This window comes from Amphibalanus amphitrite, unplaced genomic scaffold (assembly GCF_019059575.1).
Source record: "Amphibalanus amphitrite isolate SeventyFive unplaced genomic scaffold, NRLGWU_Aamphi_draft 000219F_arrow, whole genome shotgun sequence".
Taxonomy (NCBI): domain Eukaryota; kingdom Metazoa; phylum Arthropoda; class Thecostraca; order Balanomorpha; family Balanidae; genus Amphibalanus; species Amphibalanus amphitrite.
The window spans coordinates 657,243-682,392 of record NW_024881714.1 but is presented as its reverse complement, the minus strand read 5'-3'; the positions used below and the strand labels follow the sequence as shown (position 1 = coordinate 682,392).

The window sequence follows — 25,150 nt, the reverse complement described above, 5'->3', positions numbered from 1 at the left end:
ATTTTTACAACACAAGCGCGTAGATATACTTGTCAATATCAGCTGAGCTAGCTGAGCCATTCCTTCAGCCATTCACCGGCTGCGTTCGGTCCATCGGCCGCTCCCTGCTGCTCCTCTGCTGGCCTGGCCCGGCTCACCGCCCGGTGCACGAGCACGCCCCGGCGGCACCTGGCGTCCGTTAGTTCTTGGTAGCTCCACCCCACACCACCCTACCCATCTCGTCCCGCTCGGATCGCTCGTGGAACGGCCGCCGCGCCGCCCCGGCACGGACCGAGGGAGAGAGGTCAGCCGGCCACGTGGGCCGCCTCTGATGTGCCGCTCGACTTCCGGTCTGGTTTCCGGTGTTGTCTGACCCCGCCCCGTCCGCCCGGTCAGCTGGGAGTCGAGGTAGAGAGGCGATGACAGCTGGCGGCGACAGCTGCAGGCTGAGCACCGGACCCCTAATCGAACATGCCGCCGAGCCACCACCTAAACTCGGGCGCAAGTGATCGGAGGCCCATAATCACCGTCAAGTGTTGAATGAACGGATATTGCCAAGCGCAGTTCAGCTGAAGGAGCAAGAGGATTGACAAGGAAAAGTTTCAGCTTGATAGCTCTAAGAGAAACAAGACAAAAGACACTGCACCGTCTCTGTTCCATGTTCGTTGCCACCTCCGTCCATCCGACTCGCGAGCCTTACATGCCGACTGGCGTTCGGACCCCGACCAACAAACCACAACATGGCATTTGGATGGGAGCACCGAGGGAAAACAGACGAGCTTCGTGTCGACTCCAACCGCCAGACTGGTATGAATTTTCTCCCGCCCCGCATTTTCACGCCAAAGTGGATTGGAAACCGGATAGACTAACGCTTCAGACATGAACACGCAACCATTAACCGCTGTGAACAGTTCAGTACATGAGCAAATACAAATGCCTGTGTCGCTAACGAAGGCGGGTTTGCACAGCCGACAATAAGATGAAGAGTTCTGCCGAGCAGAATGTCACGCAAACCACGACGTCACGCACCACACATATGACGTCACGGAAGGCATCCGTCGTCCTCACAGGACACCAGTTGCACCCAGATACAACTTCGATAGCGACAAGTGCAAGCGTCCCCAGCGATTATACTTTGTAACGCTGAGGCAATACTGAAATGAGACATAAAAGTACTTCGGTAAAACTGCGACACTTGTCTGCTCTTCTCAAACTTCCTCTAAATCTTATTCTGATCAACTGTTATAACTTCGCGTGAAATGAAGACGACCGTTATGCCTCATCCATCAGCAGCCGTGACCAGTAATACCTTATACCTTAGACGGCAGGGCTCGATGGTACCGGGCCACGCCGGGTCACCACTGCGCGGTCATGGTGGAAGATCCACGCAACCTCAGTCAGATGTTTGACATCATTGGGCGCCGTCTGGACCCATAGACGCCCAATGGATCCCTGACAATTTAATTGCCAGATTGATGACGCACATTTAAACGACAGGTAGCTTACAAAATGGAACCGGCAAAAGCGATCACACTTTTCCATAAGTTTTTTTTTGTGACCGTAAGGCTCTCACAACCGCCAGGGTCTTTCGCATCACACCGAATAACAAAATAATTAGGGTACCGTACTGTCAAATCATCAATTCTGCCTGTCAAAATTGAAGCAACCGGCACACCGATGTCGTCAATTTCCATCACCGTCTGCCGCAGGGCGACCAGCGACAGGACGTCAAGAGTGGGACCATTCACACGCTGTCGCGACAGTCATTAGTCGTGCTGATCAGCTGTCAGGCGAGGGGGAACCACCAACACACCCGCATGCACCGTTTTCTGTAGGACCAAGGTAGTTAGTACCGACCTCCGCGACTCCGCTCCAATCTCGGCCTAGGTCGAATAAGAACGGAAACCCCACAGGAAAAACGTCGCTTACACTGAAATATGACTATTTACTGTAAAATGATGAGTGTTTGTTTCCATTTGTTTAGACGTGAGGTACCCGCCTAATCAGTTATCAACGGCCGAGACTGGTTTCGCCTGAATCCAGTATTCCAATAAGCGGTCGCTAAAATGGATTCGTGCGCGGACAGTTAGGCAGATATAACTGTTCGTAGTTAAAGCCCCGCTGAGCTCCGGGCTGGTTGGTGCACTCCTTTAAATACATGCGTCATGCTGCAGCAGTATAGCGGTGTTTAGGGGATAATCGGAACCCATGCGGCTGATCACTGGCGGGGCGCGGCAAACCCTTCCCTGCCCGCCTACGTTTGCTCATAAGTCCTCAGGCTTTCGCCGTCAGTGTTCGCCCATCGACCATCAGTCCTCAACTGCCTTCGTCAGTGTTCGGTCATTATCGAGCTCCCGCCGCCTGCATTCGCCCCTCAGTTCATGAGGCTCCGCCGCGGCGCAGTGGGACAGTTGGCTCCCCCGCCTGCAGCCGGCGTCGCGACCACAGGCCTGCGCCCCAGGCCCACCGTGCACGCGGCCGCATGGCCACATCCGCCCCCGCCCCCGCACCGCCCCCGCCCGTCCGAGCCCCGGTAGCCGCTCAACGGCGGTGGGAACCAATGAAAACGGAAAATGCATTGAAAAATTTAACTGACTGAAGTCGGCTAAGGCAATGTAAAGTGGATTGGAAAACACAACAAAACTATATCATTCCGAAAAGATAAGTTTTGGAGCCCCCCCCCCCCCAAAAAAAAAAAAACTGCTCAAAAACCTCGAATTGACTAATTGCACATTTTTTAATTAGGTACCTACGCTTAACGAGGACAATTTTAAATCCAATGCCACATGGTCAGTTCTCTCCAGCCCTTTCGGGGCTGGGGAGAGAACCGCTCTGGGCCCGTAACAGTCAGCTGTGCTCCAACTGGCCAGTGCCGGCGCAGCTCTCTGTTGGTCTGCAGAGGGTGCCTCAAAGACTGACTCTGTCAGTCGGCGCTGCACGAGCACCAAGGCCAGAGCTGAGCGGCGGCGGGGCCGACCGGGGGGCACGCCACACTACACCGGACCCGGGGCCGACCAGCGGCGCACCACACACCACACCGGGCCCGTCCGGCAGCGGACAGCGCGCCGCTGCAGCCTCCTCTCCGAGCCACGCGGTGGATTGAATGGTCTTCCGTCATACACAGCTGGCAGAGTGTCCACATGGTACTGAAGGGACCCTAGCGGCAGCACTGGCGGATCCAGAAAGGCGGTCTTGGACACTGCGGGGAGGCATACCCCCCAAAAAGTTTCTCATACTTTCAAAAGCTCATCGGGTTTGGATTCCCTACGTAATGCTATGTGCAGTTCAAAACAAACTTTTCCGAATAAAAGTTGTTTAATTTTCTTTTTATTTTCGAAAAACCGAAAATTTTCGTCGATTTCGGGCGCTACGGGGGGGAGGGGGCATTTGCCCCAAAGGCCCCAACCCCCGGATCTGCTAAAGAGCGGCAGCTAGTTATTTATACCACAGTGACTTTTGTCGTCAGTTTCGTCCGGCTTGCTATATGAGTTAGGTATTCTCGTGTGCTTAGGACAGTGACATAGATGTACCCAAACGATTTGGGCACCAAAAATGTTAGGAGTAGGACCTTAGCATGCTTACCTATAGCTTGTGCGCCGGTGTGCCAAGAGACCAAAGGCATCAAGTAAGTAGCCAAACTGAAAATTCCCATTCAGCCTTGCTAGTATCAGCATTCGTCGCACCCTCTCGGTGATAAGAAAGTTCCCGGGCCAAAACGTTACAATTCCGGCATTCAAGTTGACAAAGCGATCGGGGTGACAACTTGGGTAAGGCCTCAAATATCTTGCAACCTTGCAAACACTGGCCTTGCCTTCCACGCTTTGATACACTCGTGCTAGCGTATTTTTATACAGATGAGTTTCACCTGTGGTTGACGCCCCGGTATAGCCGTTCATCATCTGACGCTAGCGTGCATGCGTGTGTGTGTGTGTGTGCACGCGGTATCGGCGCGGCCGTCTCCGAGCGCGGTCCGGCAGCCGGACACAAACCGGTCCGAGCGGGGCCGCGGACCGGCCGCGGACCGTGAGACCGGGCCGGAGCTGATCGGTATCGGACCTACCTGCCGGCGGCGAGCCGGCCGACTGACGGGGACCGGCCGCCGAGCCGCCGACCGGCCCACACACACACGCGCGCGCGCGCGGGCCAGACGACAGAGTGGGGACCGCGCGACAAACCGGGGACCGACCTACACACACACACGGGCCGATCGGCAGAGTGGGGACCAGGTGCCGACTGCCGGGGACCAGCACATAAATAGCTACTCTGGGGCAGGCCGGCCGACAAAGCGAGGATCAGCCACCGAACCGGGAACAGACACGTCTCATACATACAGGTGGAGTTGAGGGAGGGGACAGGCGGATCTCCATCGCCAGATGAAATACCCATGAGCTACCGACAAGGAACGCTGGACTCGTCTGCAATATTCTTCATCCGACTCCATATTTAATGAGGAAACAAGAAACTCGCATCCGAGACGACGGATTTTAAGATAGGGGATAAAAATAGCATTGTGTCCAGACAGTTGAACCCGTCATGGATTGGCATGCCGTCATTACTTTGTTGTTAGCGGTCAGGCGGCCCGTTCAGGATTAAAGGCCATTAGCAAGGATCTGTCCAGTGTCCACCTTGCCGGAGAGTAGCGACAAGATCCGGTATCGGGCGGCGCGAAGATCCGCGTCTCACAGGAGGTCCGGCAGGGCGTCCCACTGGAGGTCCGGCAGCGCGTCCCGCTGGAGGTCCGGCAGGGCGTCCCACTGGAGGTCACCGTGTCTCAGTGGAGGTTCGTGCCGGGTTCGTGAGACCGCGGGTGGCGGTTGTCAGGTGTCGGGGTGCGGTCTGTGGGCTGGGCCGGGGCGGGGGCGGGGGCGGTCCAGGATGCGGCGCCGGTCCGCCTCCGCCGTGTGTCGGTCCGACTCTGACCGGCCCGGCTGACGTAACGCGCCAGTACCGGTGACGGCTGGGTGGTCGGCACCCCAGGGGAGCCGGCGCCGCCACTACCCGGTACGGGGACGTGCAGCGGCGGCTGCAGCGGCGGCGCACCGACCCGCTGCAGCAAAGTCAGAACTCGGGAGGCACAGACCCAGCAGCGAGATCGGCGTGAGTGGAAGGTCCGACTAGCGCGAAGTCGGGTTGCATGTGAACATAAGCTTTTATTTTGATTTTCAGGACAACTTCCATGGCAGCTAAGGCTGGACAGGCATAAGAACATTTGGAAACTTTGTACCACAAATATATTTTATCCAGGGTGATTTAATTAATGGCTCCTCTCTTTAAAAACCAAGTCCCAACACGAAATTTCATAAAACGTTCTGTGTCCGAGGGACTGGCCAGCGCCAGCGCTAGCCGACCCACTTGCTGACGGTCTCCTTTAGCACTTCTAAAGGGTTTCAATAAACAACTGTAACTTCCGCAGTCGAGAGCATCAGCATGAAAGATGTGTGTCAAGATAGGTAGAAAGCTTGCATTCTACCCATTACACTGCAATTATTTTCGGTCTGCAAATGCCACTACGGCACATGCCATTCATGTGCCAATCAAAAGCATACATATGCGAAACGTATCGGGCTACAGAGTCGGTGTGATCGATTATTGCCAGACAAGTCGCGAAATGAATGACGTCTTAAAACAGTGGCTGTTGCGTGCTGAGCAGTCGGAGCACACCATACACAGACCACAGCACAGTCTAAGCCTTCGGAACTCTTCGTGACGTCCAAATGGTCTTAAGCTATATGCGAATATGTTGCAGACATATTTAAGTCTCTAAATTACGCCATTAAACCGCCATGAACGCCGAAACCTTTCGACAGAGTACACATAACTGACCTGGAAGATTAATGAAACCTCAAAACCTAAGGATTTATCTCTTTGGGAAAGGTGTTAGGGGATAAATTTAGACGGCGCTTCTCCCGTTTAGACGGCGGAGGTCAGATCTTTGGAAGCAAGTTTTGCTTATACATAGCTGGCTCTCGCTTCGTCAATCCGTCTATCCATAACATTGGAGTTTCTTATAACTGTAGCCCGTATCGTTGAATGGGTGGCATAAGCAGCCGCGGGTGTCTGCTAGCCGTAGCTTGTTGCACAGCCATGTAAGCAGCGCATTTTGCGACAACTGGCTGAGTTTATAGTTGTCTTAAAGGGACCCTCCCACCTTAACATTAGTTTTGAGTTGAGATAGCCAAGTTTGCGGCCAGGCTCAGAAACCACCATTTATCCTGGTCGCAACCCCCGCAGCTTTATGGTGTTCAAGAAATTTCTTCCCTTTACTTGCAGGGTGGGACCAGCGTGGTCCCTATCTCTTAACCATTACGGGAATCTGATGACGTCATCAGGCTTTCGAACGTCCGTTAAATGTTTGACTAAAACGTTTTGTAGCACGCGGTGGTATATGCTGCTTTGCGCGCAACAAATGCCGCACTTTCAAATAAAGTCGCTAGGAACAGCGGAGATCCCAAAAAGTAAACAAAAGTAAAAGTCTAATATGTTGAAAACCGGTGAATATTTTTCGATGAAATTTGGTAGATATTCGTTTTTGCTCTTCCTGAACCGAGCGACATCACTTTCATGCCAATTCATTAACTTTTTTGAAGGTGGGAGGGTCCCTTTAAATAATAAAAATAAACGTTCATTTCCAATATGTTAAAAAAAAAAAATTAAGTAGTGTAACCGACCAATTTGCTACCAGCTTGAGATGAAGGCTCGTCATAGTCCTGACTCTTTAGTGCCCTGATCCTGCCAGTCTAAATTGTGTGCTCGGTGAGTTTTTTTATTACGCAAGGGACCACTTTGTTAATGATTTATAATATTTTGTAACACAGCTACGCATGGCCTATAAGCATTTGAGATCTGGCGAACTTATCGTCGCCTCTCCTCCCTTCTCTGCTGATGCTGGCAAATCGTATAAGTCACCCTATACCTACATAGTGTTAGCCGCCAGGCAGACCGGAAGATCGGTCGAGTTTCTCAGACGCCGCCCACTACAGTGGGGACTGCTGATATCTGATATATCTGATGCCCGTCCGCTGCTACAGCGATACATACGTAATTGGTAGTGGCGTACGGACCGGCCGGCCAGTTAGCTCGTTAGTGCAGCTATTGTTCGATAACGAACACGGGATATTTGGCATCCGCACACATCGCAGGAAGGATCGAACCGCCGGCGGAATGCAGCCGCGACAACGGAACCAGAGCCAAGATAATGGATACCTGCCGGCTGTTGCAAGGTCTTTATATCTATGGTTGCAAGTGTATGAGGTATAGGAACAGCGCCGCCTGATGTAGGCACTGAAAACTATTTCGCACTTCATAATCGATCGTTGGGCATGGGGACACCCTGGTAGGTAATGGAAAAATAAATTAATTGTTGCCGCGGCACCCCGTGCATAATGTGAGCAATATTATGTCCTAGCGCATTGCCTAGTGAGCGGGGAAGAAACATATTCAATCATGAATCAGCCCAGGGTATCCCGCCTCGCTCACTCAAATGTTCATTCGAATGGCCCAAAAACTCCATGAGCCGCGGACCGGCTATGCTTCGTGTCAACGTTGGGAGGCGCTGCACATTTCTGAATGAAACGCCTCACAGTGCTCAACGGTAGAAACCTGCACCTCGACGGGCGATTATCCGCTCATAATACCGTATAACCGTCTGTCAATGGCGTACGACAAACAGCGCCGATCAGCGTCCCCACAGGTCGCCGATCAGCACCCTCACAGGTGAACACGCACGTTCTGCCCGCCGTCCGCCCCACCCCTTCCCTTTACCCCACGCCGCCGCCGGCGACAGCGACGGTCACCCCTCACCCCGCCCCACCCGTCCCGTCCCGTCCCGTCCTGCCGCACTCACTTGATGAAGTAGGTAAGTCCCTGGCTGGTGCAGGCGCGCTCCCAGCCCTCGGGCAGCGGGCCCAGACTGTCGGTGAAGTCGTAGCTCTGCTGTTTGAGGTGGGCGTGCTGCTGCAGCTGCTGTGCGGCCGCGTACGTCTGCTGCAGCGTGGCCGGAGACGAGTGAGCCCGCATGTGCAGCGCCTGGCCCGGAGCGGGAGTCGAATCCGTGGACGAGTTACGGCTGTGAGAGATGGACGGCGACTTGGAGCCGTGCTGCGGAGGGTTGAAGAACGACTTGGGCAGCTTCCGCATGCTCAGCGGCACCGTCAGCGGCATGCTCGGCTCCTGCTTTTTCAGCACCGAGTCGAACAGCGAGTTCATCAGCGAGTCCGAGTTCTCCCGCACGTGCAACACCTGGTTGCCCTCCTTGCGCTCCACAAAGTCCGGGTTGGCGTTCTGCGCCATGGTTGTGTGTGTGCGCGGCTGGGACCTCGGCGCTCAGCACCCCGCGGGACCCGGCCGGCTGCACAACGCGAGACACACGGACACAGAACGGAGCGACACAGACCACCGTCGGCGGCCGGACCCGAACTGGCCGCCCGCCTGGAATTCACCCCGGGCGGCCGGTGCGCAGCCGCGACTGACGTCACCGTACGCCAGGCAGATAGTACCGCCCCGCTAGAGGTGCGCATGGCCACGGGAGGGTTCACCTAGGAGCGGCGAACCCTACCTGTGCTAAACGGTCGCCGATGTCTGATGGAATTAAAAGGAATAACAAACAATAATAACATCGATGGCATGTAGAACAAATCAGCAGCTCTGGCTGGTTACTGTCACTGTCACATGCTTTCCTAAAACTGAATGATCGTACGGAACAATTCCTTGCCAAGTTTGCACCTCTGGCCGGGCCCGAGGCGAGGGTGCCGTTTGTTTTCGGTGGGTCTGCCGGCTGGGGCGCGGCGGGCCGGCCTAGGGCTTGAGAACTGAGGGTCCCGGTCCGTTGTCCCCTAGTGTGATGCATACAAACAATTGACTAATGAATTAGTGTCAACCTCCATTCTCCTATTAGTCAAAGCGTTCTGCTAGGTAACAGTGAAGGTATTGATAACTGTGCCTAAATATAGGCAGGTAGGCTTAACAGTTTCGTTAGCATTTAGTACGTTTTCAGCAATTACCGATGCATGACTGAATGAATGCATCGGTAATTAGGTGTTAGCTGTTTAAGGAATAATCAATCGGAAAATTGCACCGGGGGCAACACTTAACACTTTATTTATAAACATTGTAAACATTTATAAACATTTAACCCCAATCTACATTGGGGACCATGAGGTAATTTGACCGCTTTTTTAGAAAGCGTTATTATATCTCGAAATCGATGACATATTTCTGCACTCTCTTAACGCTGACAGGTGTCACATTCATTTTACTTTCCTGCACAGTAAACTGAAAATGATAGATTAATTACTTATGCGTCAATTTTGACGTTTTACAAAGGCCTGCAAAGCGGCCAATTTACCCGCTATAAATTGTTTTTATCATAGTTTTAATATTGTATTGTTATGTTTATTATTTAAATCATTGTTATTGTTTTTTATGCTTTAACCCCGCTATTATAGCAGAGTTATTTGGCCGGTGAGGTAGGGCAATTCGGCCGGTGTTAGTTTGCCAACTGCCAAGCCTGGATTTTATAAAACAGGCGAGTCAGCTTCAGTGTCAGCAATGACGAGCGTCCAATACGCATCGTTTAGGTTGACTCAGTGTCGGACTTATATTCGAATGACTTTGACTCAGGTCTTGTCAGTAATTTTAATTTAATTAATTTTAATTTCGTGCACAGCTGAGAATGCGATTCCTTTGCGCAGCCTGCTCCTCAAACATTCGCATGTTAACTCGTGCCCCATTGGGGGGGGGGGGGCTATTCATACCCCCTCCCGTTTTTCTGCAATAACTTGTCAACCGCTTGCTAAACTTTCAGTACCTTCGGCTGCATCAAGTTGACACCTTGTGTCAAAATATGACTTTCGTAACTATCATAGGTCGGCCGGAAATGACGTCAGAGTGAGGTCATGTTCGGCCGATTTCGACGCAAAACATTGAACCACGGGAATCACTCCCAAGAGCTCAGTTTTTAAGCAAGATCCAATTTATTTGCAATGGAGGACTCAGAGTAGACTGCGCTATCAAACTGCTATCTCGGATTTTCAAAATTTTATAAAAGGTTGAAACTTATCTAGGTTAAAATTAAAAATTTATATTTTTATCTTTTTTTCAAAAGTTTTTGACTTTTCAAAAAAAGGATATATACATATATATATGATAGAACACATGATTATGACTTACTTAAGCAAATTTTAGCGAGCTGTCTTCAAAAATGGTCAAGTTATACGCATTATAGCAAAAAATTCAAAATCATATTTTTTCAAATCAATTTTTAGTACGTATTTGATATTGTACACCAATATAAATAGCACCATCGTGTTCCTGAGCTCAAACTGCATCCGATAGACATGTTTTTTGTTGAAAAATTCAACCTATTATATATAGGCAACTTATTATTATATGCCTAGCTTATTATATACCTATAAACAACGTATTACCTAAATATAGTTTGTTTATAACAAACTGTTAAACATAGTAGACATTACATAGTAGACATTTCGTCTAGTATGAAATATGTCGCATTTTATGCATATATAAAATGTATGTTTTACCTTTAAGGGCCCGAAAAATATCGGCGGTACGGAATACAATCATCAAACCGATCGTAGATAGAAAAGTCTTACGTCTCACCTCAATCAGCTCGACGTTTAAAAGATTTGTACTATCTACTCGCGGTTTAATATACCTATATATTATTTTCAAAAGCTGCATTTGCAAATACCGTTTAGCTTTAAACGGTTTTTGTCCTCTGATAAGCCAGACCGTTTATCTACAGATCAAATATGGGGTTTACCGCCGAAGAGAACTGTAGAATGAACTAACTGCTGCGATACTGCATGGTTCTAGAATTTTGGCACGAGTTAGGCACCGGCTTGTCCAAAAATGTCAATATCATATAATTAATAAATATTAGTAAATATTGTTTTATATAAATTAATAATATATACTTTTTATTTGTTATAGTTTTCATCTGTTCATGCATGATAGCATGATTCATGCAATCAATGATCTGTGTATTTATTCATCTTTTAGTACCTACCTACTGCAGCGAGATGTTGCGAGATCTAATGAAGGCAGAAGGCTGGCTTTTAACGCCACGGTGTCACACAAGTGATCATAAATTGTAAACGATCGAATAATTTTATAAACGGTCGAATAAGTTTAGGTACAATAGAGTGCAAGTGAAACAACACACGATGCATCGGGAGTCGGGACACGTCTCTCGCTACTAAGACACAATATTAGAGGCAAGAAGTGAGACGGAAAAAACAAGTGACATTCACGTGAAAAATAACAGGAAGTCGTAGAACAGCAACGTAAAAGCCGTGGTGCAAATCTGCGTTTGGCTTATGACCATTGTCCTCAGTCCTCACACTGATTTTGTCTGACCTGAGGTCGGATTGTTCAGTTGTGCCGCACATCGGTCGGTTAACCCGCGCCCTGTTGAGGTCTGGCAGGTTCCACATCCAGGGGCGTAGGCAGGGGGGGGCCACTGGGCTATGGCCCCCCCCCCCCTTGGGCGCGCCCTTTGCGATTGGAGGGCGCCGAAGGCGCCCTCCAATCGCAAATGCAATTGTGATATAATCGAATCGAAAAACAATCGCGACTGGAGGGCGCCCTCCAATCGCGAATGTGTTTACAGGGAAAATACGGATGGAGGGCGCCCTCGGAGGACGCCCATTCCAAATACGCCCTCCAAATACGGTTGGAGGGCTCCCTCGGGCGCCCTCCAACCACATTTGTAGGCTGTAGCTCTCTAAGCGTAACGGTGGTCGCCTATGTAAGCCGCTGTCCTGTAAATAAGCGCCCTCTCACCCGAAGGCGCCCTCCTGTAGGTCGCCACCCTGCTACACATTGCCGCCCTTCTGCTGATCGGCGTCCTCATAATTATTGGCGCTCTCCTACCTATTGAGCCCTCATGTGAAATTTTGAAGGCCGCCTTTCTCCCTTTTGGCACCCTCTTGTTCAGTGCCGCTCTCCTACCTATTGGTTCCCTAGTCCTTCCTGTTGAATGTTAATCGGGGCCCTTCTCCTATTGGCGCCCTCGTGTAGATCGCCGCCCTCCTAACCACTGGCACCCTCCTGTTGATCACCGCCCTCCTATCCACTGGCACCTTCCTGTTGACCAGCGCCCTCCGCACAGACGCCCTCCTGTTCGTGTCATCCTCTTGAGCAAAGGCGCCCTCCTCACCATTGCCACCCCCATTTTAATCGTCACCCTTCCGCTCATTGGCGACTTCCAGTTGATGACCGCCCTCCCACCTATTGGCGACCTCTTGTTGATCGCCACCCTCCTATTGGTGCTCTCCTGTTCCTCGCCACCCTCTTACCTGGTGGCGCCCTCCTGTTGATTGTTGATCGGCGCCCTCCTACCTATTGGTGCCCTCCTGTTGATCGCTGCCCTTCTATCCATTGGCGCCCTCCTGCTGCTCGCCAACTTCCTACCTATCGGTGCCCTACTGTCGAAACTCGGGATGTTGATCGGGGCTCTTCTACCTATTAGTGCCCTCCTGTGGATCGCAGCCCTTCTACCTATTGGCAACATCCGTTGATCGCTGCCCTCCTATCATTTATTTACTCCTTTGGCATGTTTTTCAACTTAGTCGTTCTATTGCACATAGTTGATGTCTTGCCTGTGAAAACTGCCACAAATGAACGTGCATTCAGCACAATGAATGAAGTATCTATACCTACCAAAACTATCTACGCTCTACGATGCATAAAACACGTCTTTGGTCTTAACAGATTGATCCTACTTTACGTGCATCATGGCATCTATATGGATTACGATTAAGTATTGTCAACAGGTTCGGGCGCAACAGCAGGCATCTGAAGTTTCGGTGATTGAAACTGGTTATGTGGGTACACTGTATGCATCTGTGAGAAGGCTATGAAGGCTGGTCTGAGGTAATTTGGATGATGTTTACGCATCTCGCGCTCCGGTATCAATCCGATACGGTGATCTGGTGCGTAGATATGCCACCGCCAATAAACTTTTATGCATCGACACCCATGAGCCAAGCTTTCTGTACAGTTTGTGTGGCAGCGGCCCGACCAAACCTTAGGTATTTTTTACACCTTCAAATTTGGTAAAAGAGCGAGAGGAGCTTTGAACAGTGATCGTATAAAGGCGTGCCTAAAAAGCGGAGGAAAAGGTTGTTTTCAAAAATTTCGCGCGCCTTCGGCGCAGCATTTCAAGAACACTTGACCTTTTGTGACCTGGAGTATAATGAATACACACGATGCAAAATCAATGCAGCACGACCTATACGAGGTTACGCAAAAAAAAACTGGTGGCATGGTAAAAAACGCCTCCCAACCCCCCAACCCCCACTGAGCGATTTTTTATCTCGCGACCGTATGGCGCCCTCCTTGGGTGAGGTGGCGCCCTCCAAACCCTTGCCCCCCCCTTCGCGATTTTCTAAATACGCCGCTGTCCACATCCTGCTGGGGGGGGGGCAACGGGCCCCCGTCGTATCAGGGCCTCGGCTAAGGAATTTTGACTACTGGGGCAAATCGTTAACGTGTGTTGCCGTTGGCGCCCTGCTGGGGGGGGGGGGGGGAGGTGTTTGAACACCTGCGGTTTTCCTGTGTTTTTTTTTCGCGGATATCTCAAAAGCGGCGGCGCTCCATCATCCAACAATTCTACACGTGTTGTAAAAATTTCAGATCAAGGTCATTCAAGATCAGGTCACCAGGTCACTTCAAGTGACCTCACTTCATAAAATGTTTTAATGTAGGTATGCCGTAGCTACACCGAGTGACCGATCGCTTTGAAACTTTCAGCGATTGATAGGGCAACAGCATGTACAAAATTTATATGTCGGAATTTTCATATCGGTGACCTAAGGTCAGCTCAATTTTGCGACCTCTATTAGAAGCCAATGGAAGAAAATTCAAAACCACCTCTTTTGGACGAAAGTCATTCTAAAGACTATAAAACACCGTACGTGACTTTGACACACTGAACATGAAAATAGCACCCGTGACCCTTACTTATGCCACTGAGGTAATGGTCATTTCACGATGGAACCGTGCAAATTATATTAGCGGGAAGTTGCGCCCTAGTCACCTCCCACCTCCGCCAGCGCCAGGTCGTACCTCAACACGGAACAGGCCGTGCCACCTAGGTGCGCCGGGGAGAACTACAGGTCGCATAGTGCCACCAGATGTCGCGCAAACACGACAGGCGCAGATAAATAGATTTTAGATCGTGGGTGATATATTGTAACAGCGTTGATTTCTACCATGCATGTATTTTAGCAACTAACAGCATGGGCGCAGGCACTGGAACCACAACGGCTACCACAACTGCACGTAAGTATGTCCGACATACGACTTATGTTTGGACTCTAGGCAACGCTGCCCAAGCGGCCTTTTCCGTTAGGACGCCGAGCGACGGAGTGCGCGCAGCAATTTTTTTTTGTTTTTTTTTTGTCTCCCTCTGTTCTTTCTAGGGCGTCTTTCAGAAGAGCCCAGGAAGGGGCCAGGGGTCGAGGCCAGCCAATGCCAAAACACCGAACTGTAGCTCCGCCCGGACTCACTTAGCAACCTTAACGCTAATCTCAGTTCACGAATGGTATCTAACAGTTTTTCGCGAATAACTTTTGAAAGATGCATGCTAGAGCGATGAAAATACCTTAGTTGTGTTTGGCTCGACGATCAGATCGACTGATATGCAACATGACAATTTCCGGTCAGATCGTGACCTTGACCTGAGGTCGAATTTTTAAGTTGACCTTAAAGGTCAAATTGTAGCTAATTTGATGCGTCTTGACGAGAGGAACACGATGTCGGTAGAAGAAAGCTCGTGCAAGGCACGAGTCAAAAGTTATTGCAGAAAAACTGTTCCCAAAAAATCGTCTATTTTGGTAGTTTTTGCCCCTTGCAGGCAAAACCGTTGACGTTGGGTCAAATCTAAGAGAAATAACCAGAAAGCATGCTAATATGGCTATCAAATGCGCTTTTCCGCGGTGCTGTAGCTGTAATTGATTCCCGAGTTATGCGTCGGCATCTTGTAAACTGTCGATATTCGACCTGAAAATAGGCAAAATTTGGCCTTCACCATGACCTGTCCATTGACCTGACCAAAAAAGCGGCCGAGGTTATTTCGTCATTATTTTTGACGCTCTTTCGAACGTAGATGGATTATGGGGTGCAAAAAGATATGTTTGCCAATGCATACCTATGTTTTTGGATTGAAATTGAGGGTGCAGCTGCACACCGAGCACTCCCTCTTCCGCCGCCCCTAGGGCTGTTCACGACGTCGGTTTATGTGGTTTACATAAACTGCCCTCGGGGCACGATCCCGGCTGTGACGTCACACGGCATTTACGTTTACGAAACACGAGTGTTTACTTAAACAGTGACAACTAATAAGCAGTTGAGACGATACTGTAAAAGGTGCAAAGAAAAGATAATCTGATGGAAATATGTCCATTATCATGACATATTGCAAGAATAAGGACAGTTTTCATCACAAAATACCCATGACGCTAGACGCTGGTTAGCAGAGAACGATGCTCAAAATAGGTCTTAATTACAATGAAATAATAAAACCTACCATTCCAGTCCTCTGCAACCCGTACAGAGTTATTTTGAAACTCATTTACCCACCTACCGGCTACCATCCCCTGAACTGTCCGAATTTAATTTTCCTTACTCACAACTCGCCTCACGAGTTTGCCGCACATCGCCATCATTGTCACATAAACGCGTTTACGCGCCATGTTGATGCTCTGAGGCATCAACCGCATAAACGGTTTACGGCGGAGGTCTGACGTCATTGACGAGCTGTGACGTCAGGATCGGGTCGACGCTGATTGGTCCTTCAAAAAATAAACATGTTTACGGTTTATTAAACGGGATAAACCGACGTCGTGAACAGCCCTCCTGATTTCTTGCCACAAACGTCTTCAACCGCTCCCGAATGAAAGAATGTACGTTAATGTTGATATATTCTCATTTTGTGGAGGTTGGGCAAGGCCTGACCACTACTGGGGCATTCCTCGACTCTACTGGGGCATTTGCCCCAGTAGTTAAAGGGACCCTCCCACCTTCAAAAAAGTTCATGAATTGGCATGAAAGTGATGTCGCTCGGTTCAGAAAGAGCAAAAACGAATATCTACCAAATTTCATCGAAAAATATTTACCGGTTTTCAAGATATTATACTTTTACTTTTGTTTACTTTTTGGGATCTCCGCTGTTCCTAGCGACTTTATTTGAAAGTGCGGCATTTGTTGCGCGCAAAGCAGCATATACCACTGCGTGCTACAAAACGTTTTAGTCAAACATTTAACGGACGTTCGAAAGCCTGATGACGTCATCAGATTCCCGTAATGGTTAAGAGATAGGGACCACGCTGGTCCCACCCTGCAAGTAAAGGGAAGAAATTTCTTGAACACCATAAAACTGCGGGGGTTGCGACCAGGATAAATGGTGGTTTCTGAGCCTGGCCGCAAACTTGGCTATCTCAACTCAAAACTAATGTTAAGGTGGGAGGGTCCCTTTAACATGTTAGCCGAGGCCCTGCGTCGTATATCTCCGGAACCAATAGCCGGATCGGGAAAATTCAAACGGCATTCGAAAGAGCCCATCGAGATGCACAAAGTAAGATATCGATGACCTCAATATTTGACCTGTCACGTCACAGGAAAGGAAGGTCAAACAAGGTCAACTCAGACCAAGCTACAGTGCCGAGAAGTCGGTCTTAAAAAGAAACCTCAGTTTCTAAAATGAGTCCAGATGTGATGTTTATGATAGATGTGACATGTGAATAGTCATCTAAATGGGTGATGACTTGTGACGTCACAAGGGAGGTCAGTCTCGACTAATCAGAAGACGCTAATGACCCTAATGTTTGACCTTAGAGGTCAAGCTCCAGGTCAAAGGACGGGGTACCCAATAACGCCCCGCATTATTGCCCTAGCGGGTTAAAAAGTGGTCATACATGATAGCTCGTCACCGTGGGCAGCCTCCGTGAGCATGACCTTGACCTTAACCTTTGACAATTGACATTCAAGGTCAAATTTGAGGTCAAACGACGGGGTACCCAATAACGTCTCGAGTTTTTGGAAGGACCGGGCTAAAGACCAGGGGTGGACAATTGTGCCGAGTTGGGGTAGCACGAGTCTTCCCAATTCCACGCCGGCTGCGGCTGCGCCGGCTTGGCTTTGGAGCCGCACCAGGCAGCGGAGGTCAAGGTCACCGCCAGGGCGGCGGCGGATTTGCTGCGCCCGTGCAACCCCAACTCGGCAGGGCATATTATAACGAATTTTTACTGCGTCCCAAAGTTGAGCAGAGGGCACGTGCTACGACTAAAGGGCACAGGGCAAGGATCAGAGTAGGGCACTGGGCAGTGGGCACTGAGGAGGGCAGAAAGTAGGGCACGGCAGGTTACAGGGCATGGCACAGGACATTTTAGAGGAAGGGTACAGGTCAGGTCACACAGCAGGGCACAGGTCAGGGAACCGGACAGGGCACAGGGCAGGGACGCAGTGGGTCAAATCAGCAGGGGCTACGTCCCAAGGCGAGGGGGCTGCGTCCCAGAATGGGACGCAGTAAGTGCCTTAAAATATGCCCTGCAACTCGGCCTATTTCTCCACCCCTGCTAAAGACGGTCCCAAATGGGGTTGTTTGAGACGTGGCAGATCAACTCTCGTTTTTGCCCACTCCATCTATGGGTCGGAAATGACGCCTATCTTTAACCTTGTGTTTGACCTTGAAGGTCAAGGGCTAGAGCCGAGGTCAGGTAGCGTAGGCTAGCCAACGAAGTTGACCGTCGTTTGGGACCGTTTTAGCCCGGTCCTTTCATAAATTCGAGCTGTTATTGGGAACTCCGTCGTTTGACCTCAAATTTGACCTTTGAAGGTCAAAGCTCAAGGTCAGGGTTATGGTCACGGAGGCTGTCCAAGGTGACGAGCTATCATGCATGACCACTTTTGAACCTGTTGGAGCAATAATTCGGGACGTTATGCCGTTTCACGACCGCCATCTGGTACACATTTGGTGCACATCTGTGCAGATCAGGTGCAGATTTGGTCAAATCAGGTTCAGTGTGTCTCATTAGTAGCTATTGCAGCTAGGGTTACACTAACTGCTTATATGCCTGTTTTGTCGTATTATCAGAGAGCATCATCGATTAAAACAATGAAATTCATGAAATGAAGATATTTGCTGTAAAAGAGATTAGGTGCAGATTTGGTCAAATTAGGTGCACTCGCCGGATAGACCGTCGTGAACACGGCTATTGGGTACCCCGTCCTTTGTCCTTGAGTTTGACCTCTAAGGTCAAACTTCTAATGTCAAACATTAGGTTCAATGTCAATGAGAATAAAATGTAACCCGAGTAAACGAGCATTCACTGGAATGGTTGTTTGAGCCGTGACAATTTGACCTTGAATATGATCTAAAAAATGTGTTTTATGTGAATTTTTAGAATTAGCGTGTCTTACTCATTGGCCCCAATGTCCTACTTGACCTGATAAAGAGTATTCAGCATTCACCTCTAATAGCTCGGTAGTAATCCATGGCTCGGTCATGGAATCCATGGCTCGGTCAATGATATTCAACGAATTCTGAATCCGACGCTGAATCCGTCACTGAATACGTCACTATCTTCACGCACGTAATTATACAACCTTGAATTTGTTGTGATTTGTCTGAAATTGGGCGTTGTTGTTTGGTGCGTGCGGTTTCCTGTGTGGCGTAAATGACGAGTCTTGGAATTCTCAGACAATATCATGAGTTGGAATATTGACGACTGATGCCATTGATGTGTCAGCTAATTTGAATTCCAGGACAAAATTTCGTTAGTCTGGACAATTCTTTGTGTGTCTGTTTTCAACCAGAATAAATGGAATAAACAAAGCATAATCTAACTTGTATTGACCTAGCCCTGCCCCTAACATAGCCTTAGCTTGAAATTTGACTCAATGATCGGAACTTTAACGAAGTATACCTAATGGACAAAAATTTGCGCTGATGAAAACTTGGACATGCTGAGTAGCTACCTACGTCAGCCTCATGTCACTTCAGTATGTTAAAGTCACAGTTCAAGTTGAGGTAGTGAATAAAAAACATTCAAAATTCTTAATTGTGACAGGATAGCAATTAGCTATTGAAAAGTTTGGTAACGAGGAAACTCAGTAAAGTAAAATATTATAACAATGCTGTGGTTGGAACAAGTGGAATATATTCTGGCAGACCTAGGAAATAAATGATCTTAAAAGTAAAAAGCAACAGTTTGTGTTGCATACCCATAACCCAAAATAATATATAAAAAAAGCTTTCAACTCACATAGTTAGGACTTAGGAGTTCTCCCATGACCAAACCATCAAACATGTTTTGAGTGCCTCAAAGTGGTATAGCTCTTTACTTTCTTACATTTGCCAGACTAAAGGACAAGATCACATCAACCTATTGTGTGCCAACGCTGCAAATGGCTCAGAATGAGAAGGATCATGTACGATTGTGGGTGTGGGCCATGCATATGCACACTTTTGTATGAATAACCTTAACACTGCAATGGCAATGAGATCTGGCAATACCATGTTGATATGTCTGACCAAGCCCATGTTTCAACCCAGTCAACAAAGTAAAAAAAAAAAATCAAAAGGATTTCAGTATCCTATTATGCACAACTAAGCTTACTTGCTTATTATTCTAGTCTTGAATGTAAATAAGGGTACAATGTAGCTCAGATAGAAGTATATGATATGATTCAATTACTATGGTACCATGTTTCCTGTCTTCTAGTCATAAACCTTTAAACTATGTGGAATGGATACAACAATTGACTATAAGTTCACCAGATATTGTGCTGATGTTCTTAGCTTAGCTGACAAAAGTGACTTTGGTGCATATTAACTCATAAGCTGACAACCTCATCGCAACTTAAATATCACTGTGATGAAATTTCACATCTTTTCTTAGTTCTTACCTACCTATATTTTTTAACTTCCTTCTGACTTGGAACAAATAACTTCACTGGATAAATTTAATATAGCCTTGAATGTTACTTATCTTATTAACAAATAGCAATTCAGCACTAAGGTCCAACAATAATGAGAACCTCATTCCATTCAAGACTGGTGCATACATGTAGATAATATTGATTTTAAATGTTGAATGTTACTTTCATTACTCTTTAATTTCAGACTGAATTCACTTGACAGGAAGTGGAGCATTTCAGCTCAGAAAAAGCGAAGAATATGGCTGATCCCAAATATGCAAACCTCCCTGGGCTGGTAAGTTCAGTCTCCTTGAAAACTGTGCTGTGTTAGCTTCTGTTACCTCCATTTGCTATTTTCTTGTGTCTGCTGTTCATCCTGTGAACTTGACTTATAAATAATTTTCATGACTGCTGTGTAAATGTTGAATCAATTGAACATTATTGCCAAGATAATAAAATTTTCTTAGCATTATTTATCTCTTAAATTTTGTAGTCATCAATATGCTGTTTTTACATTTTAATTGTACAATATGAGTGCTGCTAAACTACTTTCACTGCTGACCTGCATTTACTATATCCATGAACTTTATAATGTAATGTCATTATTGTTCTCTCAGAGTCGCTGACACTGTGTGCCCCTCCCCAGGCGCCGGATGACGAGCCGGACACGTACGAGACGGATGACCGGCCCGAGGCGGAGCAGGACCTCTGGATCGAGGTCGGTACCGAGCGGGAGGGAGCAGGCCGCCGAGACGTGGGGTGTGGCGTACCTAATCGACATCGCGTTGTAACATACTGAGTCGCCTTGCAATTTGTGGGCTGGGTTGGGGGTGACAAGAGTAGGGGAGAATGTCGTTGCAAGGTTTTCCAGGGTTGCAACTCGCAACCCTATTAATTGTTACAAGAGTAGTAATTTGCATGATACTGTATGATACTGACCCAGCTTTCATTTGCGCAGGACGAGAGTGAAAATGTGGAGAAGCTGCATGTTTCGACCTCAGAGGCCTTTGAGAAGTTCAAAGACAAGAATCTGGATGGCAAGAAGGCCGACTTTTCCGACCGGCTGCGTAGGGGACGCAATGTAGGTGCTACAGCCGTACAATGGGGACGCTAAACTTATCAAGAATATCGCATATTGATGGAATATACCGGGCAGTATTGGTGGCCTCGGCATCATAGGTCGCTCATATCAACGCCGTTGAATTTTCCGAGTCTATATTCGTACATAAGAACTAATTTCTCTACCCTTGGAGGGTATGATTAGCAGTGTTAGTTGACGTCATATTTCCATACGCTTCATCTGTCACCATACGTCCCTAGTGCCGAAGTCTGCGAGTGTTTTAGTCTGGCCCACCGTTTTCCCCGGCCACAGACGGGTTACGCGGCGCGCACCGGCCAATGGGAGCTGGCCGGCGAGGGCCAGCCGGAGACGGTGGTGCAGAAGTACCAGCGGCTCCAGCTGGAGCTGCAGCAACTCGATCAGGAGATTGCCGGTGAGGGCGCGACGGGGGCCGGTGGAGAGGCTGAACTATCCACTGGGGTGAAACAAGGCTTGCGGTTCTCATACACTACTTCGGATCGCAGCCAGCGAAAGCAGCCAGAAGGGAGGAGTGGTCAGAAAAGGAGGGGAAAAATTGATTACAGCACAATCTAAGCCTGGGCGGCCACCTTTGTCTACCTGAACTATGGAGTTCAGCTCGGAATTCATGCAATTTCTTAAACAACATTTTTATGCTATCTCCCAGGCGCCGACACCGGCCGCCCCACTAACCGTAAATATATGTTAAAAACCCCAACCATCTCTTCGCGGCTAACCTCTGGCACTCCGCCGCAGATCTCCAGTCGGGTCTGAAGCCGGACAGCGGCGCTGAGGAGCGGTCGGCCGCGCAGCTGGGCTCCGAGATGGACGCGCTGCACGGGCACCTGGCGGAGGTGAATCTGGAGCAGCTGCTCGGCGCACAGGTGCTGAGCGAGCTCGGCGACCCGCAGGGAGCGCTCCGCAGGTGAGTCGAGGGGGAGAGGGGAGGAAAGGATACCTTGTGATAATCGGGTGAAAATGGATTAGATATGATAATATGGCATCATATTTTGCCGTTCAGCTTTTCCTGTGATTTGCGTCTTAGTGGCTGGCTGGTCTGACCGAACTGGTACATGTTGACCCTCAGTAAGCTGGAGCAGCAGCTGTCTCAGCTGGCGGGAGGGGCGGGCGGCGCGGTCACCAAGCCGGCCTCGGGCGCCGGCGACGCTAGCGCCACCTACGAGCTGCACCTGCGCCCGGAGAAGGCGCGCGCGCAGCAGGCGGCGGCGCTGGGCGAGCTGGAGAAGCGACTAGAGAGGATGGAGCGGGCCGTCGGCGCCGCGCCCGATAAAATGGTTAGTGACTGGTGGAATGGAAAATTACGATAATCGCTTGGAGGTTAGTGAAGAATGGCGAAAAGACTCATCAAACGTTCGTACCGATTACCGTATCAGTGTCTGTGTATGTGTCACACCGAGAGGCAGTAGATGATTCGTTTAGCTGTGCTGATGATATGACCGTGGCGATTATTTTGTACCGTACCGCTCTGTGAACACGCGTACTTGCTCTCTCCCTACTACAGCTGAAGCTTATGTCTTTATTACTTCGTTCTACTCTAACGGGTCACCGTCGCTGGGCATTTCCTAACCTACTCTGATGTCTGCTTCCACCCCGAACCGGAGACTGCGGGGTCCTCACTTGCCGGGCCCTGACGCCTGCCCCCCCTCCCCTTTCCAGAGTCGCCTGTCTGCCGAGACCCGGCAGCGCTCGCTGCTCTCAGCAGTAGCCGCCCTCAGCTCCAAGGTAGCTCTGCTCGAGCCAGCCACCCTGGAGGCGGCCGAGGCGCGTCTGCAGGCCCTCCACCAGCGGATGAACCAGCTGTCGGAGCAGCGACAGGCGGGCGTCGACGCCGAGAAAATGACCAAGGTGATGCGCCGAGACGGTCGGCAGGATCACGGAGATAGGCGGTCAATGTTGGGATTGTGTTTGACGGAACGCTCAGCGCTGCAGATGATGAGACTGTGAGTGTGATGGAGGATCAGGTGCGCTATATAAATGGAGACTGGTTTGGAGAGGCGAGACTGCGATGTAAGTATGTTGAGGGCCACATTGGGAGAGGAATTGTTGTAGTGGTGGCTGGGAATGATCCAGCGAGTTACCAGTATGCTAGGTAGGAGTGTATAGTACCAGTAAAACGCCTTTTGGGCGAAGAACGAGCGAGCGAGATAGTGAGCCCTGCACGTGCGGAAGGGCGAGAGGGTACTTCCAACGGGGCTTGTGCAAAGCACCTTTCTAACCGGTCGCTAGCGGTGTGCCAAATTTGAACGCAATCGGCCCAGCCGTTCCTGAGATCTGGAAGCGCTGACTTTTGCACGGCACCCTACTAACCGGTCCCCAACCGTGTACAAAATTTGAGCGCAATCGGCCCAGCCGTTCTCGAGATCTGGAAGCGCCCCCTGCACGTGCGCACGTGCAGTAGCACCCTAACCGCAACACATGGGAATGCATTGCCTGGTGGGTGCCTACCTGTATGCCAAGTTTCAGCGAAATCGCCCCAGTAATTACCGAGTTATTGAAATGGGAACAAATTTGGCACCTCTTCTTTTTTTTATTTTGCACGTGCAGTGGGGGTCACTCACATAGATCAAGAGTATCCGACCTTTGGTAGAAGGGATGCAGCTACCCTACAAAAATTACCGCAAGACAATCGCCAAAGCGGCTGCTGAGATATGAGCCTCTCAAAATTACTACTTTTGCAAAACAGCTTGAACACCCTTGACTTTTCACGTGGCACGTGCCACGACGGTCACTGAGATGTGTCAAAAGTAGTCAATTACGGGGTAGAAGGGATGGGGCTACCCAGCAAAAAAGACCGCAGGCCAATCGGTCCAGCGTTTGCTGAGATATAAGCCTCTCAAAAGCGTTACAGGCCGGGCCGGGCCGCTCATACTGAGATATTTTTTCCGTTATATTGAAAAGACTTCGCTTCGCTCGCTGCGCTCGTAATAAAACTGTTGGCGATTGGCTGGCTGATACCTGCCCACTGCCCAGTTTTATGGTATTTGACAGCACGCTGTCACTTGCCGGCGGCTGGTCTGGGCTTCCCATCTAACCCGCTCCTCTCCCACTTTCTTTCAGATTTCTGAGCTGCACGAGCTGATGCAGAGGACGGCTGGCGTTCAGGGCGAGTTGCCCGTCATCCTGGACCGGCTGACCTCCCTGCAGGGACTCCACGATCACGGTCAGTAGGAGGTGGCAGTCTGGCTAAGTTGTGCCCGGCTGTGGTCTGAAGCTGCCGCGGGGAGCCCGCTGAGTGAGCGATGGGACTATTGGGACAGTAATTGTTATCTGACTTGGATAGGGATTATTGTACTTTTTGAAGGCGTTGATTATTTCTAGCCGTCGTTCTTTAAAAGTGTCTGCTCAGATATTTCTGGATATGCTGATTCATCGTGAGATATATGTATCGGTTTATTCTAAGTCACGCTGCCCACTGTCTGACGGTCTGTCCATGTGTCCGTTTTCAGCGTTGAACTTTTCCCGCTCGCTGACGCAGCTGGAGGCCGCCCAGCAGAAGATTGATGCCGGCCTGGGTCAGGGCGAGGCGCGCCTGGCCCAGGTGCAGGCCGACTGTGCCGCCTCCCTGTCCACGCTAACCAAAGGTCTGGACGCGCTGACCGCCCGACTGGACGCCGTCAAGAAGTAGCCTCTACTGGAGGGTAGGGCAGGGGGGCAGGGCAGTCGGCGGGGCTGTGGTCCCTGCAGTGGTGCAGCTGCTGTGATGACTGCAGAAGTGCTGTTGTGCTGGCCTAGCCAGTTAAACAGTGCCGATCAGTCCAGGTCCTGTTCTTCTAACACGCTTCTCTTAGCGTTTAATGCTGTGCTGGCTTCCCTGAGCCCGGTTCATCCAGGACTCTACTTCTGACTAGATTCACTAGGGTTTAACGCACCGGGATTTTCAGAGTTCCACAATGGATCCTACGACTGCACCTGGTTGTTTATGTAATATCTATTTAAGTATATATTTTGAGGTGTTAGGGTAGCTTTTCCGTGTCTGTGTGGGATTTTGGGCACCGTGGGCGAAACAGCGAAAACTTTCTATTCAGAACCACTCTGTTAACGAGAAACGGGCTTTAAATGTGCGTCAAGGTAAAATGTCCGCTTCTGCAAGTGATGAACCGAATAAAGATAACGAATTTATGGCATTCAGGT

The 25,150-nt window shown here is 49.6% G+C and overlaps 2 protein-coding genes across 10 annotated transcripts in view; one reads left to right on the top strand and one right to left on the bottom strand.

Moving 5' to 3' along the window:
• LOC122385415 (transcriptional coactivator YAP1-like) overlaps nucleotides 1-8,452 on the bottom strand; it is a 34,394-nt gene extending 25,942 nt beyond the window's left edge. Inside the window, exon 1 of the mRNA XM_043373660.1 lies at nucleotides 7,823-8,452. Coding sequence (XP_043229595.1) covers nucleotides 7,823-8,268 — 446 coding nt within the window. The 5' untranslated portion in view covers nucleotides 8,269-8,452. The remainder of the gene's footprint in view (nucleotides 1-7,822) is intronic.
• A 5,706-nt stretch (nucleotides 8,453-14,158) lies between these two features.
• LOC122385445 (dynactin subunit 2-like) lies at nucleotides 14,159-25,143 on the top strand. Of its 9 annotated transcripts, none has more exons than XM_043373730.1 (10): nucleotides 14,159-14,283; nucleotides 20,126-20,215; nucleotides 20,567-20,638; nucleotides 20,879-21,001; nucleotides 21,293-21,413; nucleotides 21,755-21,923; nucleotides 22,086-22,293; nucleotides 22,676-22,864; nucleotides 24,077-24,179; nucleotides 24,466-25,143. In XM_043373730.1, exons 2-10 carry the CDS (start codon nucleotides 20,180-20,182, stop codon nucleotides 24,642-24,644), a joined length of 1,200 nt encoding a protein of 399 aa, XP_043229665.1. In that variant the 5' UTR covers nucleotides 14,159-14,283; nucleotides 20,126-20,179; the 3' UTR covers nucleotides 24,645-25,143. The 9 variants fall into 9 exon arrangements, with proteins under 9 accessions (XP_043229665.1, XP_043229668.1, XP_043229667.1 ...); XM_043373733.1 differs by lacking the exon at nucleotides 14,159-14,283 and adding an exon at nucleotides 14,347-14,369; XM_043373732.1 differs by lacking the exon at nucleotides 14,159-14,283 and adding an exon at nucleotides 15,840-15,905.
• The last annotated feature ends 7 nt before the right edge of the window (nucleotides 25,144-25,150 follow it).